Genomic DNA, 21,124 nt, shown 5'->3' with positions numbered 1-21,124 from the left:
TGATGAACAACGCTTTCACCATCTCGCAGTCCAACGGTAGAATCTGGGTTTGGCAGATGCCAGGAGAACGTTACCTGCCCCAATACATAGTGCCAACTGTAAAGTTTGGTGGATAAGGAATAATTGTCTAGGGCTGTTTTTCATGGTTCGGGCTAGGCCTCTTAGTTCCAGTGAAGGGAAATCTTAACGCTACAGCATACAATGACATTCTAGACAATTCTGTGCTTCCAACTTTGTGGCAACAGTTTGGGGAAGGCCCTTTCCTCTTTCAGCATGACAATTGCCCCGTGCACAAAGCAAGGTCCATACAGAATTTGTCAAGATCGGTGTGGAAGAACTTGACTTGCCTGTACAGAGCCCTGACCTCAATCTCATCGAACACCTTTGGGACAAATTGTAACACCGACTGCGAGCCAGACCTAATCACCCAACATCAGTGTCTGACCTTACTAATGCTGAATAGAAAGAAGTTGCGCAACAATGTTCCAACATCTAGTGGAAATCCTTCCCAGAAGAGTGGAGTTTGTTATAGCAGCAAAGGGGGACCAACTCCGTATTAATGCCCATGATTTTGGAATTAGATGTTCGAACGAGCAGGTGTCCACATACTTTTGGTCATATAATTTAGATAACTTATTCTGGTATTGCCCCTATGTATTCAGACCCTTTGACTTGTTCCACATTATGTTATGTTACAGCCTTATTCTAAAATGGATCAAACTGTTTTTCCCCCTCATCAATCTACACACAATACCCCATAATGTCAATGCAAAAACAGGTTTCTAGAAATGTTTGCAAATGTATAAAAAATAAAAAAAGGAAATATTATATTTACATAAGTATTCAGACCATTTAACCCAGTACTTTGTTGAAGAATCTTGTAACATAGATGCTGGGAGTCGGGAAGCAAGTGCAGGTGGTGAGTTTAATAATAAACGGAACATGCAACAAAACAAGACACACGAGTAGCGTACAGACATGAAAGACAGAATCAATCCTGCCTGGGGATTTGAACTAAGGGAGTGACAGATATAGGGGAGGTAATCAGTGAAGTGATGGAGTTTAGGTGTGCCTAATGATGAAGCGCAGGTGCGCGTAATGATGAATGCCAGGACTGGTGGTTAGTAAACCGGCGACGTCGAACACCGGAGGGGAGGAGCAGGAGTAGACGTGACACACCTTTGGCAGCGATTACAGCCTTGAGGCTTCTTGGGTATGACGCTTCAAGCTTGGTGCACCTGTATTTGGGGAGTTCATCCCATTCTTCTCTGCAGATCATTTCAAGCTCTGTCAGGTTGGGTGGGGAGCATCAATGCACAGCTATTTTCAGGTCTCTCCAGAGATGTTCGATCAGGTTCAAGTCCAGGCTCTGGCTGGGCCACTCAATGACATTGAGACTTGTCCCGAAGCCACTCCTGCATTGTCCTGTTGAAAGGTCAACCTTCGCCCCAGTCTGAGGTCCTGAGCGCTCTGGATTAGGTTTTCATCAAGGATCTTCTCAGTACTTTGTTTCGTTCATCTTTCCCTTGATCCTGACTAATCTCCCAGTCCCTGCCGCTGAAAAACATCCCCACAGCATGATGCTGCCACCACCATGCTTTAACGTAGGGATGGTGCCAGGTTTCCTCAAAACGTGGTGCTTGGCATTCAGGCTTCGTCCGACCAGAGAATCCTGTTTCTCATGGTCTGAGAGTCCTTTAGGTGCCTTTTGGCGAACTCCAAGCGGGCTGACATGCCTTTTACTGAAGAGTGGTTCCGTCTGGCCACTCTAACATAAAGGCCTAATTGGTGGAGTGCTGCAAAGATGGTTGTCCTTCTGGAAGGTTGTCCCATCTCCAAAGAGGAACACTAGAGCTCTGTCAGTGACCATCGGGTTCTTGGTCACCTCCCTGATGAAGGCCCTTCTCCCCCGTTTGCTCAGTTTGGCTGGGCGGCCAGTTCTAGGGAGAGTCTTGGTTGTTCCAAACTTCTTCCATTTAAAAATGATGGAGGCCACTGTGTTCTTGGGGACCTTCAATGCTGCAGACATTTTTTTGTACCTTTCCCCAGATCTGTGCCTCGACACAATCCTATCTCGGAGCTCTACAAACAATTCCTTCAACCTCATGGCTTGGTTTTTGCTCTGACATGCTCTGTCAACTGTGGAACCTTATATAGACAGGCGTGTGCCTTTCCAAATCATGTCCAATCAATTGAATGTACCACTGGTGGACTCCAATCAAGTTGTAGAAACATCTCAAGGATGATCAATAGAAACAGGGTCTGAATACTTGTGTAAATACCCCATAATGATGTTTCGTCATGATGGGGCATTGTGTGTAGATTGATGAGGGAAAAAAGTTATTTAATCAATTTTAGAATAAGGCTGTAACGTAACAAAATTTGGAAAAAGTCAACGGGTCTGAATACATTCCGAATGCACTGTAAATCTTACCAAATGTTGCTTTTTTTCTGTCAGAAAATAGACATTTCCCTTAAGAGGGTGGCGTTTTACCACAAGTTACCCAATGTGTTTAAGTACTATCTATCCAGATGTAATGTATATCAAATAACTCTATTCTTGCTATGGAACTACTGTGCAAAAAATGCAATGTATGTGAAATGTGTGTAGAATGTACATGTAACAAAAAAATGGGCCAACAATTTAAAAAGTAAAATAATAAGTAACCAAACCACTCATCTCCACAAGAAAGGGCATAGCCTTACTACATTTTTCGGGGGGGGGGGGGGGGTACAATTTTGGGGGGTGAATGACTGTGAGAAGATCAGTTCAGGTTACTTTTCTGAAGGACATTCTACTCCAAAATGAATAAAAATACAAATGATGCTGACATCTAAAATATAATTTCCCCTCCAGAAATGAGGCCATTAACATATTGGTCCATATTACCAGGCAGGTGTGCTATTTAACAATACTCATTGTCACCTGATGAAGCATCGTGGTTATAAATAAATAGACTTGAGGGTTTCCCATCTGCATTTACCCTATTAGGCTAATCATTAGCTAGATAAGAACTCTAAAGTCTAAACCTTAGGCTATCTTGTTGCTAGTTAGCAACATATTGATTACTTGAATGTCCCCCCAAAAAATAACGTTCCACTGGCACTCAGCCAACCAAGGATCATGTACTGTGAATATCATTTAGGCCGACCTGTTACAGCTGACCCGTGTTACATTTAGCCCTGGTCTTCCATATGCATTCAACGCCATCCGGGAGCGAATAAACCATGCTGCTGCTGAAAACTCAGGTTCTAAAATGGTGCATTTTAGCCAACTAATTTATTGGATTTAAGAAATAAGTGTAGCCGAGTAACACTAGAAAGCTCCGTGATCGTCCTCTTTTAACAGTGGCCTTCAACACTGCTTTGTAAAGTGTGTTTCCCTGCGACTGCATTAAGAATGTACAATGATGACTGGGTATGCATATTTCTCCCCTGTGCGGCACTCGCAATTTGAATGCCCCTCGAGATTAATATTATTTTCTCGGATTGAACGCGACAGGCGGAACAATTGAATAGTTAAACTATTCCACCATGGGGTTGTCTAATTGTGATGTTGTTTACTCGTTTTTTTGACTGTGGAAATGTTTAATGTGGACAATAATTTTTCAATATATAATTCAAAGAACCAAAGCAGATTCCGGGTCTCAGCTCAGCCTACATGGCTATCATTTGGGTCATATAGGTCTTGGGCCCAGGGGGACCCGTCCCAATTTAACCTCTGTGTGTAGGTTATAATAAGGGCTAATTGTAGACGTAGCCTCTATAGAAATGCATTGGCTATATCAACAGGCCAATATTTGATATAACATTGTAAAAAGCCAAAACATGTATTGCATGATAATGAAAATATGATATTCAGAAAACAATCTAACTTTTTTTTCTTCTACATTTTTCGTTTGGTATAATCAATAGAAATCTCTAAATGCCGGATTGTAATTAATAATTTACCTTGGTACCATAGTGCAAACAGCCTTGACGGAATGGGACTTGTACAACAATCAATAGGGCATTGGGTATGTGGTAGGCTACACGTTGTGTTTGTCCTTCTATGTGTGTGTGTGTGTGTGTGTGTGTGTGTGTGTGTGCGTGTGCTTACATTTCCATATAAATTCAGTTAAACTATAACCCGTCGGCCTTTTACGTTTACTACACGGTAGAAGCACACAGCTGCTCTTATAGAAGGACAGATGCGCATCATGTTGATGTTATTTATACCTGTTGTGAGAAGCGCTTTGAAAGTGCGGTCTAACGATGGTCGAGTAACTGACCTCACATTTTCCCTCTGATTTCGCGCCCCACCTCTTTCACGCACAGCATTAATAGGCCAGTTCTCCTCCCCCTGACCTAGTGAGAGACAAGACAACACTGTCAAGATTTGGACAGAATGGGATATGCACACTGCTGTACCGTGCTCCTTATAGTATTCATTGCGCTACAGCAATCTGCTGGATTTTGGCTCTTCGATGTGGTGTTCCCACCAAGTGCCAAACCTCAAAACAAAATGGCAAACAATAGCACTCCGCCGGTTCTTATAGGTAAGCGTTTTTATTTCTTGATTAGTTTGCTGTGATGTGATAGGCCTATTGCACCGTGTTATTTGTCATGGAATTCGATTGATGTTTTATGTGATTGTAATATCAGTTGGCTTTCTTGCATACTGAAAGTCCAAAATGTATTTCACAAGACTGGTCGATTTTCTGTCTGGAACTTGACGCCAGCTCCAGGCCGTTTTCTATGGTATCTGCAGGTGTTGGTGTGAATGCTAAGTGAATCCTATGGTCCTGGGCCAGGGATATATATTTGATTCCTAATGGCATTGGCTGGGGTGAAGAAGCATACCCTAATTCAGCATAATGGGAGGACAGCCAGCCTATATCTGTCTGGAGATTAAATAATTTGGGGCCTTGGGGTTCAGGAATAGTTCTGGTAATACTTCATTTTAAGGAGTCATTATTACAGTGTAATTATATGTGTAATTACACTGTAACAAGTCTTGTAGTTAATTGTAATAACTCATAGTTACACTGTAATAACAACATGTAACTGGTGGGAATTGTAGTCTGTAATTACAGAGGTGTAACAACAAATGCTTGTTACCATGCTTGTTACTAATGGGCAAGTTTCCACTAAATTCACCAAATGTAGTGTTTTGTTTCTTCTGAGTTGCATCTGATTCAGTAATAACTGTCACAGGGTTGTAGTCTCTTGTGGACAAATGGGTGTCCGAGATTACAAAGGTTGGAGGCTCAATAGGCTCTAATTACCTCCTGTGAATGCGCACTCTTCAAAATGTCCACTCAATGTTGTTGCTGCTAGTTGCTGCTTGCCCCCCAAAAGTGTAGCATCTGGGTTAACTTGATTTACTTTACAATAACAGATCAGATATAGGCCAACCTCACTGACTGGAGTCTACCATACGGGTGTCATTCCACATTATAATACAAAAATAACTTGTAATGTATGTGCACATAATCCATGATGACAACCTGAACCTCCTTGCCATCCAAGTGAGAGGATAAACCCACAAGTACACCACAGAGTACATGTCATATCTGTATAAGTACAATGTAATTACTAGGTGTTACACAGGATATAGCTTGTGTATCCTGAGGGGTACTTATTGTAATTGTTGTATACTTATATAGTAAATTACTTATCCTGACAATCTGGCCCATATTTTAAGGCTTCCGAGAGCGCCATCCAATTGGGAGGTTAAACACACTAGTACCCACAGAGTACATGTAATATATGCATAAGTAAAATGTAACTACTAGGTGTAATACAGAATTTAGATAGTTAAAATGAAGTGTAACTTGAGGGTTACTTACTTGTAATGAATGTGTACTTTTATATAGTAAATTACTTATCCTGACAACCTGGCCCTTATTTCAAGGCTTCTGGAAGCACCATCCAAGTGGGAAAATAAACACACTAGTACACAACAGAGTATCTGTAATAGCTGCATAAGGACACGGTTGTCGCTAGTTACACTGCAAAATTACTGCAGCACAATTTTTTTTAGGGGGGGATGCAGTATTTGCAGAATACTGGAGTTATACTGCACTCTAACTGCAATCTATTTTCGTAAGGGAGTGAAGTGTAACTTTATAGTTACCCATGAGCAATTTCTATATAATTACTTATTACTTTTACCAAATGAAAATACCTACAAACAAAAGATGAGCTTCTACTTTAGTCAACTTTATTGCAAAAATACATTACATTTCACACAAATAATAACTTGTATTGTTTGTTTAATCTAATTAGTCAAATTATTAATCTAAGATATACAGACCTACTCAATAACATAAAAATAACTATTCTAGTGGTGACTCAAATCTGTAGCCTATAGCGTGGTGAGTAGCCTAGATAGCTAGCTAATACAAAAAATGGGATTGTCTTTTTATACCCTTTTTAACATTACAAGTAACAATGGAAATTGACAACTCTGTCTCTGACTTCATCCGTTTATTTCTTGTAAACATTTTCCGATCCTGGAGTCTGAGATCTTGTGGGAATCAGTGGTAGAGAAGAATAATGTATAACAACTTAGCATAGGCACTATATATTACCCCTATTTCTCATCATCATGATTTCTAGGCATATAGCCAGCTAAGCTTAGCTAGTTGTGTTATCCAGCTAGCAATAATAGTGCTTGTGTTGACACAAGTAGCTAACTAGCTAGATAATGTTAACATGCTGGGTGTCTCACGTAATACAGTGCATTCGTAAAGTATTCAGACCCCTTGACTTTTTCCACATTTTGTTACGTTACAGCCCTATTCTAAAATGGATTAAATAAAACATTTTCCTCATCACCTATGGTAGTCCACCTGTGGTAAATTCAATTGATTGGACATGATTTGTAGAGGCACACACCTGTCTATATAAGGTCCCACAGTTGACAGTGCATTTTGAAGGAATTGTCCATAGAGCTCCAAGACAGGTATGTGTCGAGGCACAGATCTGGGGAAGGGTACCAAAACATTTCTGCAGCATTGAAGGTCCTCAAGAACACAGTGGCCTCCATCATTCTGAAATGGAGACGTTTGGAACCACCAAGACACTTCCTAGAGCTGGCCGCCCAGCCAAACTGAGCAATCAGGGGAGAAGGGCCTTGGTCAGGGAGGTGACCAAGAACACGATGGTCACTCTGACAGAGCTCCAGAGTTCCTCTGTGGAGATGGGAGAACCTTCCAGAAGGACAACCATCTCTGCAGCACTCCACCAATTAGGCCTTTATTGTAGAGTGGCCAGACAGAATCCACTCCTTAGTAAAAGGCACATGACAACCCGCTTGGAGTTTGCTAAAATGCACCTAAAGACACTGAGAACATGAGAAACAAGATTTTCTGGTCTAATGAAACTAAGATTGAATTCTTTGGCCTGAGTGTCACGTCTGGAAGAAACCTGGAACCATCCCTACGGTGAAGCATGGTGGTGGCAGCATCATGCTGTGGGGATATTTTTCAGCGACAGGGACTGGGACATTAGTCAAGATCGAGGGAAAGATGAACGGAGCAAAGTACAGAGAGATCCTTGATGAAAACCAGCTCCAGAATGCTCAGGACCTTCACCTTCAAACAGGATAATGACCCTAAGCACACAGCCAAGACAACGCAGGTGTGGCTTCGAGAAAAGTCTATGAATGTCCTTGAGTGTCCCAGTCATAGCCCGGATTTTAACTCTATTGAACATCTCTAGAGACCTGAAAATATCTGTGCAGCGACGCTCCCCATCCAACCTGACAGAGCTTGAGAGGTTCTGCAGAGAAAAATGGGAGAAACTCCCCAAATACAGGTGTGCCAAGCTTGTAGCGTCATACCCAAGAAGCCTCGAGGCTGTAATCGCTGCCAAAGGTGCTTCAACAAAGTACTGAGTAAAGGGTCTGAATACTTATCTAAATGTGATATTTCAGTTTGTTATATACATCTGCAAAAATGATTTTTTTTTTCTTCGTCATTATGAGGTATTGTGTGTAGATTGATGAGAAAAAATATCTATTTAATCCATTTTAGAATAAGGCTGTAACGTAACCAAATGTGGAAAAAGTCAAGTGGGAAGATAAGACCATCGAGCCTAGCTAACGTTAGCTAGTGAGTAGCAACCATAGTATATTTGCCAGCTTTAGGTAGCTAGTTAGCTAGTCAAGGTTAGAAAACTAGCTAGCTAGCTAAAGTGCTAGCTAATCCAAAAAACGCTAGCTAACTGCCTATGCTAAATTGTCCCGCAGAATTAATGTATCCAAAAAATGTAAACAAATTGTATGGAAAACTTACTTTCTCTCTCCTGTGTTGACGTTTTTGACCTTCAACACTTTGTTTCGTTCACTGAAATCTTTAATGTCTGGATTTTGCACACTGAGCGTGTACTCCAGGGGTCGACAAACTTTTTCACTCAGGTCCCCCAACATTTGGGCAAAGAAATCTAGCTAAAAAAACGTTAGCTGACATTTCTAAATAGCTCTCTAACATACATATATTTTTTAACCTTTATTTAACTAGGCAAGTCAGTGAAGAACAAATTCTTATTTTCAATGACGGCCTAGGAATAGTGGGTTAACTGCCTTGTTCAGGGGCAGAACGACAGATTTTTATCTTGTCAGCTCGGGGATTCGATCTTGCAACCTTCCGGTTACTAGTCCAATGCTCTAACCACTACCCTGCCGCCCCAAATGCATTGACCAATTTAGAAATTGCACCTCGTGCATTCTACTATTACAACTTTCAAGAGTAAGTTGAAAGCTGGACTGAGTGCCTTAAATATATACAGTACCAGTCAAAAGTTTGGGCACACCTACTCATTCAAGGGTTTTTCTTTATTTTTACTATGTTCTACATTGTAGAATAATAGTGAAGACATCAAAACTGTGGAATAACACATTTAGAATCATGTAGTAACCAAAAAAGTGATAAACAAATCAAAATATATCTTATATTTGAAATTCTTCAAAGTAGCCACCCTTTCCCTGTCACGACTTCCGCCGAAGTCGGGTCCTCTCCTTGTTCGGGCGGCGCTCGGCGTCACCGGTCTTCTAGTCATCATCGATCCACTTTTCATTTTCCATGTGTTTTGTCTTGTTTTTCCTCACACCTGGTTTCAATTCCCTCAATAATTTGTTGTGTATTTAACCCTCTGTTCCCCCCATGTCTTTGTGTGGGATTGTTTATTTGTAAGTGCTTGTGCACGTGTTGTTTGGTGCACGACGGGTTTTTGTACCCAATTATTCTTGGTATTTTTATGCCGTGGGTTTTGCTAATAAACTGCTATTACCAAGTACTGCTCTCCTGCGTCTGACTTCCCTGCCACCGATTACGCACCCCTTACATTCCCTTGATGACAGCTTTGCACACTCTTAGGCATTCTCTCAACCAGCTCCATGAAGTAGTCACCTGGAATGCATTTAAATTAACAGGTATGCCTTGTTAAAAGTTAATTTGTGGAATTTTTATCTTCTTAATGCGTTTGAGCCAATCAGTTGTGTTATGACAAGGTAGGGGTGGTATAAAGAAGATAGCCCTATTTGGTAAAATACCAAGTCCATATTATGGCAAGAACAGCTCAAATAAGCAAAGAGAAACGAGAGTCCATCAGTACTTTAAGACATAAATCTCAGTCAATACGGAAAAATAACTTTGAAAGTTTCTTCAAGTGCAGTCGCAAAAACCATCAAGCGCAATGATGAAACTGGCTCTCACGAGGACCGCCACAGGAAAGGAAGACGTAGAGTTACCTTTGCTGCAGAGGATAAGTTCATTATACCCTGACTACACCGCTCGCGTCGCGAGAGCGAGCGTTGCAAAATAAATGTAGGAATCTATGTTATTTAATTATTGCATCCACACTGCTCGCGCGCACCAACGAGTATCTGCGTTGCCAAGGGCTAAAATAGAAGTAATTCCTATTTCTGACGCAGATCATGCTGCAAGTCCTGCCTCTCCCATCTCCTCATTGGTTTATAGAAGCAGGTACCCACGTGCCATCTCCTCATTGGTTATACCCACTTGGGTGATTGAAAGACAAACTGTTTTGCCGGTTGTCATGGTAATACTATGAAAGTGTAGATGCCAATCACAATATAAGTTCAAAGATGAAAAAGCCCGGAAGGAGGAGAGATGACTAGAAATTATTTGGTTGACCGTTTTATGTGTGGATTAATTGTCGGAGTAGAGGACCTTGTGCATTTCAGGTAAAATAACAACTCAATGTTTATATCCCAGGACAAATTAGCTAGCAACAGCAAGCTAGCTAAATAGGACAAATTAGCTAGCAAGTGCAAATCAGCTAGCTAAATTGCCATACATGTTTAATGCTTTTCGACCTGTCCCCAAATTAATGTCATTGGTTCAGAGTTTGTTTTGATATTTTAACCTGCGTGTCGTGATCACGTTTGGTGTAGGGGGACAAAATACATTTATGCACAATAGCGCACGATGGTGCACGCGCGCAGCCGGTTTGGGTTCCGTGCATGTGTGGTTCCCACCGTGAAGCATGGAGGAGGAGGTGTGATGGTGCTTTGCTGGTGACACTGTCTGTGATTTATTTAGAAATCAAGGCACACTTAACCAGCATGGCTACCACAGCATTCTGCGGCGATACGCCATCCCATCTTGTTTGCGCTGCATCAGATGAACTGGCCTCCAAAAAGCAGCCAACAAGTGCTCAGCATATGTGGGAACTCCTTCAAGACTTTTGGAAAAGCATTCCAGGTGCAGCTGGTTGAGAGAATGCCATGTGTGCAAAGCTGTCATCAAGGCAAAGGGTGGCAACTTTGAAGAATCTAAAATCTGAAATATATTTAGATTTTTTAAGCATTTTTGTGCTTACTACATGATTCCATATGTGTTATTTCATAGTTTTGATATCTTCACTATTATTCTACAATGTAGAATGAGTAGGTGTGTCCAAACTTTTGACTGGTATTGTATAGGGTGTCACGCCCTGGCTATAGAGAGATTTTTTATTCTCTATTTTGGTTAGGCCAGGGTGTGACTAGGGTGGGCAGTCTATGTTCTTTTTTCTATGTTGTTGGTTTTCTATGTGTTTGGCCTGGTGTGGTTCCCAATCAGAGGCAGCTGTCTATCGTTGTCTCTGATTGGGAGCCATACTTAGGTAGCCTGTTTTCCAATTGTGTGTTGTGGGTGATTAATTTCTGTTTAGTGTTTGTTGCACCTGACGGAGCTGTTTCGGTTGTCACTTTGTTGTTTTGCTTTTTAGTGTTCAGTTTCTATTAAACATGACGAACACTTACCACGCTGCGTTTTGGTCTTCACCTTCTTCCGACGGCAGCCGTTACAGGGGGACCCCGCACCCGCCCTGCCGACTCCTTTTTATTTTATGTGAACTGTTTGTAAACCTGTTTTTGTCATTGGGCCAGGGCATCAAACTCCAGCTCTTTATTGCAAAATTGTGTCAATGAATTGGTCGGTGTTTACATTTACATTTAAGTCATTTAGCAGACGCTCTTATCCAGAGCGACTTACAAATTGGTGCATTCACCTTATGACATCCAGTGGAACAACCACTTTACAATAGTGCATCTAAATCTTTTAAGGGGGGGGGGGGGTCAGAAGGATTACTTTATCCTATCCTAGGTATTCCTTGAAGAGGTGGGGTTTCAGGTGTCTCCGGAAGGTGGTGATTGACTCCGCTGTCCTGGCGTCGTGAGGGAGTTTGTTCCACCATTGGGGTGCCAGAGCAGCGAACAGTTTTGACTGGGCTGAGCGGGAACTGTACTTCCTCAGTGGTAGGGAGGCGAGCAGGCCAGAGGTGGATGAACGCAGTGCCCTTGTTTGGGTGTAGGGCCTGATCAGAGCCTGAAGGTACTGAGGTGCCGTTCCCCTCACAGCTCCGTAGGCAAGCACCATGGTCTTGTAGCGGATGCGAGCTTCAACTGGAAGCCAGTGGAGAGAGCGGAGGAGCGGGGTGACGTGAGAGAACTTGGGAAGGTTGAACACCAGACGGGCTGCGGCGTTCTGGATGAGTTGTAGGGGTTTAATGGCACAGGCAGGGAGCCCAGCCAACAGCGAGTTGCAGTAATCCAGACGGGAGATGACAAGTGCCTGGATTAGGACCTGCGCCGCTTCCTGTGTGAGGCAGGGTCGTACTCTGCGGATGTTGTAGAGCATGAACCTACAGGAACGGGCCACCGCCTTGATGTTAGTTGAGAACGACAGGGTGTTGTCCAGGATCACGCCAAGGTTCTTAGCGCTCTGGGAGGAGGACACAATGGAGTTGTCAACCGTGATGGCGAGATCATGGAACGGGCAGTCCTTCCCCGGGAGGAAGAGCAGCTCCGTCTTGCCGAGGTTCAGCTTGAGGTGGTGGTCCGTCATCCACACTGATATGTCTGCCAGACATGCAGAGATGCGATTCGCCACCTGGTCATCAGAAGGGGGAAAGGAGAAGATTAATTGTGTGTCGTCTGCATAGCAATGATAGGAGAGACCATGTGAGGTTATGACAGAGCCAAGTGACTTGGTGTATAGCGAGAATAGGAGAGGGCCTAGAACAGAGCCCTGGGGGACACCAGTGGTGAGAGCACGTGGTGAGGAGACAGATTCTCGCCACGCCACCTGGTAGGAGCGACCTGTCAGGTAGGACGCAATCCAAGCGTGGGCCGCGCCGGAGATGCCCAACTCGGAGAGGGTGGAGAGGAGGATCTGATGGTTCACAGTATCGAAGGCAGCCGATAGGTCTAGGAGGATGAGAGCAGAGGAGAGAGAGTTAGCTTTAGCAGTGCGGAGCGCCTCCGTGATACAGAGAAGAGCAGTCTCAGTTGAATGACTAGTCTTGAAACCTGACTGATTTGGATCAAGAAGGTCATTCTGAGAGAGATAGCGGGAGAGCTGGCCAAGGACGGCACGTTCGAGAGTTTTGGAGAGAAAAGAAAGAAGGGATACTGGTCTGTAGTTGTTGACATCGGAGGGATCGAGTGTAGGTTTTTTCAGCAGGGGTGCAACTCTCGCTCTCTTGAAGACGGAAGGGACGTAGCCAGCGGTCAAGGATGAGTTGATGAGCGAGGTGAGGTAAGGGAGAAGGTCTCCGGAAATGGTCTGGAGAAGAGAGGAGGGGATAGGGTCAAGCGGGCAGGTTGTTGGGCGGCCGGCCGTCACAAGACGCGAGATTTCATCTGGAGAGAGAGGGGAGAAAGAGGTCAGAGCACAGGGTAGGGCAGTGTGAGCAGAACCAGCGGTGTCGTTTGACTTAGCAAACGAGGATCGGATGTCGTCGACCTTCTTTTCAAAATGGTTGACGAAGTCATCTGCAGAGAGGGAGGAGGGGGGAGGAGGGGGAGGAGGATTCAGGAGGGAGGAGAAGGTGGCAAAGAGCTTCCTAGGGTTAGAGGCAGATGCTTGGAATTTAGAGTGGTAGAAAGTGGCTTTAGCAGCAGAGACAGAAGAGGAAAATGTAGAGAGGAGGGAGTGAAAGGATGCCAGGTCCGCAGGGAGGCGAGTTTTCCTCCATTTCCGCTCGGCTGCCCGGAGCCCTGTTCTGTGAGCTCGCAATGAGTCGTCGAGCCACGGAGCAGGAGGGGAGGACCGAGCCGGCCTGGAGGATAGGGGACATAGAGAGTCAAAGGATGCAGAAAGGGAGGAGAGGAGGGTTGAGGAGGCAGAATCAGGAGATAGGTTGGAGAAGGTTTGAGCAGAGGGAAGAGATGATAGGATGGAAGAGGAGAGAGTAGCGGGGGAGAGAGAGCGAAGGTTGGGACGGCGCGATACCATCCGAGTAGGGGCAGTGTGGGAAGTGATGGATGAGAGCGAGAGGGAAAAGGATACAAGGTAGTGGTCGGAGACTTGGAGGGGAGTTGCAATGAGGTTAGTGGAAGAACAGCATCTAGTAAAGATGAGGTCGAGCGTATTGCCTGCCTTGTGAGTAGGGGGGGAAGGTGAGAGGGTGAGGTCAAAAGAGGAGAGGAGTGGAAAGAAGGAGGCAGAGAGGAATGAGTCAAAGGTAGACGTGGGGAGGTTAAAGTCACCCAGAACTGTGAGAGGTGAGCCGTCCTCAGGAAAGGAGCTTATCAGGGCATCAAGCTCATTGATGAACTCTCCAAGGGAACCTGGAGGGCGATAAATGATAAGGATGTTAAGCTTGAAAGGGCTGGTAACTGTGACAGCATGGAATTCAAAGGAGGCGATAGACAGATGGGTAAGGGGAGAAAGGGAGAAAGACCACTTGGGAGAGATGAGGATCCCGGTGCCGCCACCCCGCTGACCAGAAGCTCTCGGGGTGTGCGAGAACACGTGGGCAGACGAGGAGAGAGCAGTAGGAGTAGCAGTGTTATCTGTGGTGATCCATGTTTCCGTCAGTGCCAAGAAGTCGAGGGACTGGAGGGAAGCATAGGCTGAGATGAACTCTGCCTTGTTGGCCGCAGATCGGCAGTTCCAGAGGCTGCCGGAGACCTGGGACTCCACGTGGGTGGTGCGCGCTGGGACCACCAGGTTAGGGTGGCCGCGGCCACGCGGTGTGAAGCGTTTGTATGGTCTGTGCAGAGAGGAGAGAACAGGGATAGACAGACACATAGTTGACAGGCTACAGAAGAGGCTACGCTAATGCAAAGGAGATTGGAATGACACGTGAACTACACGTCTCGAATGTTCAGAAAGTTAAGCTTGCGTTGCAGAAATCTTATTGACCAAAATTATTAAAATGATACAGTACTGCGGAAGTGGGCTAGCTAGCAGTGGCTGCGTTGTTGACTTTGTTTGAGAGTGTCGCTGGCTAGGTAACCTCGGTAGCTAGCTATGTAACCTCGGTAACTGGCTCGTTAATTAGTATAAACTACACAATTGTCTTAGATACAAGGACAGCAAAGACAACTATGTAGCTAGCTAACACTACACTAATCAATCGTTCCGTTGATCCGTTGAATGTAATAGTTTCTACAGTGTTGCTATTCGGTGGCTAGCTGGCCAGCGAGCAGTGTTGACTACGTTACGTTACGTTAAAAGGACGAAAAATAGCTGGCTAGCTAACCGAATTAGTCTAAACTACGCAGTTATCTTAGAAGCAAAGACAACTATGTAGCTAGCTAACACTACACTAATCGAGTCGTTCCGTTGAATGTAATAGTTACTACAGTGTTGCTGTTCGGTGGCTAGCTGGCTAGGTAGCAGTGTTGACTACGTTACGTTAAAAGTTACGTTAAAAGAACGAAGAATAGCTGGCTAGCTACGCAATTATCTTTGATACAAAGACGGCTAAGTAGCTAGCTAAGATTAAACAAATCAAACCGTTGTACTGTAATGAAATGAAATGAGAATGTGAAAATGTGATACTACCTGAGGAGCGAAGCGGAAGGTAGCGAAGCTGGCTAGGTAGCAGTGTTGACTACGTTACGTTAAAAGTTACGTTAAAAGAACGAAGAATACCTGGCTAGCTACGCAATTATCTTTGATACAAAGACGGCTAAGTAGCTAGCTAAGATTAAACAAATCAAACCGTTGTACTGTAATGAAATGAAATGAGAATGTGAAAATGTGATACTACCTGAGGAGCGAAGCGGAATGCGACCCATCCATCCTCCTCTCCTCTCTAAATGTGTTCAATTGGTTTACACTTATCACGTGTTTTGTGCAGGCTGAAATATGGTGCGTTGGGACGCTATTGGAAACTTTAACATTTGTAACAAACATAGAAACAAGTATTTGTTGTTACACCCCTGAAATTACAGACTCCAATTACCACATGTTGTTATTACAGTGTTACTATTATTACAATGAATTGCCCTTAAATGAAGTGGACCATTCTTTTTATTGGTCAATGTCTTGTGTCTGTTTGATGGGACAAATCACATTGACAGTTGTGAAACAAGGGAAAACACATAAATCTCTACGTTGACTTTGTCTTGTCATCCTTTTCTTTCTCATCTACCCTTGTTGAGTCCTCTTTTTAAACTACTTTATTGTAAACTGTGATGATTGTCTCTACATTGTTCTAAACTTGCCTCCTTGCTCATCTGGCTTCTAAGTTCAACATTTTTCCACTTTTGACCAGTACCTGGGAACCTAGGAAACCAGCTTGAGGCCAAGATTGACAAGCCAAGCCTTGTGCATTGGATGTGCTACAAAAAGACAGATGACTTTTTCACACTTTGGATTGACCTGAATATGTTCATGCCAATTGGGATTGACTGTTGGATCGATAATATAAGGTGAGGGGGAGAATGAATATGATCTATGTCAAAATAATTCTGTTTATATCTTATGATAAATTCAATAATTTTAACTCAATACACTTAGGGAGCATTTGCCAATTGTTCATTGCTGTATTAATAAATAATGCACTGTAATAGAAGAGAGAAGCATACAACTGCAACTCTATTTTCACAAGTTTGATTTTGAGTGCGAGGCATTTTAATGGTTGGGATCATTTCCTTATGCAATAACATTCTGTACATACTGAATATTTCCTGCTACAGAATTGTATACAATAGGACAACTCGCAAGACCTCCAATTCTGCAGGGGTGACGGTGAGAGTGCCTGGTTTTGGACAGACATATTCTGTTGAGTTCTTGGACACAAACAAGTTGTCAGGTGAGAACAACCATAATGAGAACATCTGTTCCTATAATTGTTTTCTTTTTGATTATGATTTCATTAAATGAAACCTGTCCTTTTCCAGGTTATTTTCACACTATGGTTACACATTTGGTCAACATGGGATATGTCCGTAATGAGACTGTCCGAGCAGCACCATACGACTGGAGGGTAGCTCCAAGTAAGTGACATCATGGACACACACACACACACCATCCAACTGACAATCACATTCCTGTACAACAAAAGTACAACTCATTCATTGTTTATGCATACATGCTTTCTCATCATGTGACTGTGCCTATTTGTCTCTCCTTATCAGACGAGCAGGAGGAATACTTTGCACGGCTGAAGAAGCTGATTGAGGATATGTACGAGCAGTATCAACAACCACTTTACCTCTTGGGACACAGCATGGGAAGCAATTATGTCCTCTACTTCTTATATCAGCAGACCCAGACATGGAAAGACCAATACATCAAAGGCCTCATTTCACTTGGAGCACCCTGGGGTGGGGCAGTCAAGCCTATTCGAGTGCTAGCATCAGGTACTATATGTCAAAGTCTGGTGGACAGATTGAAACAACCTTACCTGTAGTAGAAACATAACATAACCTAAAAAAAAACTGATAACCGGGTTGAAGTAGTTTTTACTGTCCTGTAAATCACATTGACAGTAATCAGTACATATTGCAAAATAATTTTACTTGTGATGATACCCACATCTTAATTTTCCTGAAAGGGTGGTAGGACTGGTTTGTCTGGATTACTTTGGCGAGTCACATATTGATGAAAGATTGCCATGAGAAAATAATTTATGATAACAATTGTTTCTGCAGGTGAAAATGATGGCATCCCAATGGTATCCAACATCAAGATCCGGGAGGAGCAACGCATGACAACAACAAACCCCTGGATGCTTCCATTTGAAGAGGCATGGCCTGCAGACCACGCCTTCATCTCCACACCCTCATTCAACTATACCCACCAGGACTACCAGCGCTTCTTCAAAGACATCGACTTTGAGGATGGCTGGTTCATGTGGGAAGACACCAGAAACCTGACAGCTGGTCTGCCCCCTCCTGGTGTTGAGGTATACTGCTTCTATGGTGTAGGGCTGCCCACACCGGTTACCTATATTTATGACGACCAGTTCCCAAATGTAGACCCTATAGACTATGTGTATGCTGATGGGGATGATACAGTGGACAGTCTTAGCATGGGTTTATGTAAGCGTTGGATAGGAAAGCAAGCACAGCCTGTCCATGTCAAGGAGTTCAGGGCCATGCCCCACTTGGAAATAGTATTCAATAGCAAGGTAATCAATGTAGTCAAGAGTATCCTGGAGGGAAGATATGGGGAAGAGGATTCTACATTCCAAGAGACTGATGAACGTCCCATTGACTCCGCAGTCATGCAAGATCAAGTCCAGCCGGACCAGGCTCCCAGATCTACACTGTAAGCTTTTGGGGAGAAAATAATTCACTCTCCCAATGTACATACTATTACTGATGCAGTAGCTACTAAGTTGGACTTATACACTGAGTGTACAAAACATTAAGAACACCTGCTCTTTTCATGACATAGACTGACCAGGTGAATCCAGGTGAAAGCTATGATCCCTTATTGATGTCACTTGTTAAATCCACTTAAATCAGTGTAGATGAAGGGGAGGTGACGGGTTAAAGAAGGATTTTTAAGCCTGGAGACAATTGAGACATAGATTGTGTATGTGTGCAACTCAATATTAGGAGGTGTTCCTAATGTTTGGTATACTCAGTGTATATGTACATACATCCTAACTAGTATTACTATTGAGATGTGATATAGTATGCATATGCCTCTTGTTTCATTATGCTTATCATATTTTCCTCTTAGAATGATAGGAAATCAAAAAATGACATATGTATTTGGTCTGTGTACGTTTCCTTATTTTGATTTTCGAGTCAAAACAAGAGTGGAAAAACAGAAAAAAGCTTTATTATTTTATTTATTAAAAAAACTAAAATCATAAATCGACTTGTTTTCCCATTTATTGTGTCAAAATTGGACATGGAATAATGGCAAACAAATAACAACAAATTGTATTAAATGTTTAGATTTTTTTTTTTCATACACGGAAGTACACGCCCCCTCATAGAATATTCACAGAGTTGGGGTGGGGTTTAACAGCCTATGTTGGCAGCTAAAAGAAAGGATTAGACTGAAAAAGAAGATAAAAAATAATAATGTTAGCTAACATGCAGAACTTATTATGAAGTTAGCGTGCCAATAGCACAAACTTAACAAGAACTGAACAAAGTTGGCTTGCACTAGTTGGCTAGCTAGCACTAGATGCTAGATAGTAGTAGCTAGTCGAAGTAAGTTGGTCCCTTCACTTGCAACAAGATGAAGCTGCCCAGTTAGAGCTAACTGCTGCAGAAATGTCAGATTTCTCCCATACTTTCTGTAGCAAACTTAGCTATATCTTCTGTTGGCTAATAGTCAATAAACGCTAAGTAATGATGAACAGAAGTTACCTTATCTGGTTACCTTATCTGGCATGTTGCATAGCCAATTTAGCTATTGCTAAATGTGCAAATAGTTAAAGTTCAAAAGGGAAAATAAATAAACATAAATATGGGTTGTATTTACAATGGTGTTTGTTCTTCACGGGTTGCCCTTTTCTTGTGGCAACAGGTCACAAATCTTGCTACTGTGATGGCACACTGTGGTACTTCACCCAGTAGATATGGGAGTTTATCAAAATTGGATGTGTGTAATCTGAGGGAAATATCTGTCTCTAATATGGTCATGCATTTGGCAGGAGGTTAGGAAGTGCAGCTCAGTTTCCATCTCATTTTGTGGGAAGTGTGCACATAGCCTGTCTTCTCTTGAGAGCCAGGTCAGACTACGGCGGCCTTTCTCAATAGCAAGGCTATGCTCACTGAGTCTGTACATAGTCAAAGCTTTCCTTAAGTTTGGGTCAGTCACAATGGTCAGGTACTCTGCCACTGTGTACTCTCTGTTAAGGGCCAAATAGCATTCTAGTTTGCTCTGTTTTTTTTGTTAATTCTCTCTCAAGTTGTTTTGCTGTGGACACCAATCCCATGTTGCCAGATAAACTACTTTATCCCCTAATACTAAACTTTGCTCACTCTTATTAAACTGCCTTTTGATTAAATCGGTTTATTTCAATGTTTAAATTTGTTTCAAGTGTGTTTTTTTACTAAAAGTTGACAGATGGCACTTGTATGGAGGAATGTGGGTGGTGGGAGAGAGTGGATACATGTTTGTAGATGGGTTTGTTTGAAGAAACTCCCTCTCCCCTTACATCCCCTCCTTCTCTTGATCAGTAATAAAAGTAAATGTAATTTCTGCATTTTACCTGTGATCCAAAATCAAATAAAATTTAAGACAAAAGGAGATTTCATATTGCTTTGTCTCTACACATCTATTCCCTACTGGCCAAATGCAGTCACCAACCACTTCAGCTAGCATTTCCTGTTTTTAGCTCTATTTAATTTTAAGGTCAAACACTTTGGATGAAATGTCAAAAATGTGACGGGCTGTATTATTATGCTTATGTATTTGTTGGTACTGTATGTAGAATAAGGTCTCCAATATTCTTAAATCTGACATGGGTTGAAGTTACTATCATTAATCCTGCGTCAAGTCTCAAATATGGCTAAATTGTAGTGTATTTACTGAATAAACCCTATATTGTACAATTATTCATCCACTAGACAGCAATGTGCTACCACCTTCAAATAGGTATAATGTGAGAGTTTTTCTATTCAGCCTTCAAGTACTGAGCAAATGTCCAAATGAATGATATTACCTGAATTTGCATTGCTTTGATGGATACTAGATATGACTGGTTGTGATCCAGAAATATGTGACATGCAAAGTTCAAATGTCATACAAAGTGGGTAATGTTGATCCCTCAACTCCTGTCTGTCATTCATTCAATTAAATATCTTAAACCCATACAGTGGAAGGTGTGGTCTATACCTTGTGAATATTCCTTTTTGATTGCACAAATATTCCCATTAGTTCTCTCTGCTATAAAATAAAGATGACACAGACATATGTTAAATACTCAAGCACTGGCTCATTGGAAGAAACATCTATTTTATTTGTATTCAGTCGGGAGTCTCAATTTACTGTTGAGAAGTAGAATAGTAGAATACACAAAGTGCAATTTCAAAATGTGGTTGCGCATCTGCAGTTTTTCTCGTTATGTCAGTCACTGACACACTTAATTAGCCCATGTCAGCTAACATTTTTATATTGGTCAATTAGTCTAGCGGCCCTCTACGAAAACAGTTTGTTTCATGTTAAATGTCAGTCAGGATCACCCTAGACCCTATGCACTATGCAGATGAGGAGATCTGAGATGTGTGTGTGTGTGTGTGAGAGAGAGAGAGATGAGAGGAAAGGAAGATTATTTTCTCACAGCAGGAAAATAATCCTGCAGCAACAGGAAATGTGAATTATTGGGTAGATTATAATGAAATTACAAAACTTTAGATGCCTTTTTATACCTTGAATATTCAGTAAAGTAGGCCAATTGACACAGCAATAGTAGTGTTCACAAT

General features: G+C 42.5%; 1 protein-coding gene across 1 annotated transcript; it reads left to right on the top strand.

Moving 5' to 3' along the window:
- Positions 1–4,164: 4,164 nt before the first annotated feature.
- On the top strand, positions 4,165–20,513 carry lcat (lecithin-cholesterol acyltransferase). Its single transcript, XM_071326225.1, has 6 exons — positions 4,165–4,538; positions 16,003–16,159; positions 16,427–16,542; positions 16,631–16,726; positions 16,868–17,092; positions 17,384–20,513. Exons 1-6 carry the CDS (start codon positions 4,388–4,390, stop codon positions 18,004–18,006), a joined length of 1,368 nt encoding a protein of 455 aa, XP_071182326.1. The 5' UTR covers positions 4,165–4,387; the 3' UTR covers positions 18,007–20,513.
- Positions 20,514–21,124: the final 611 nt, after the last annotated feature.

The sequence above is a fragment of the Salvelinus alpinus genome, chromosome 9 (assembly GCF_045679555.1).
Source record: "Salvelinus alpinus chromosome 9, SLU_Salpinus.1, whole genome shotgun sequence".
Taxonomy (NCBI): domain Eukaryota; kingdom Metazoa; phylum Chordata; class Actinopteri; order Salmoniformes; family Salmonidae; genus Salvelinus; species Salvelinus alpinus.
The sequence above is the reverse complement of the archived record's forward strand: the minus strand, read 5'-3'. Positions and strand labels throughout refer to the sequence as shown.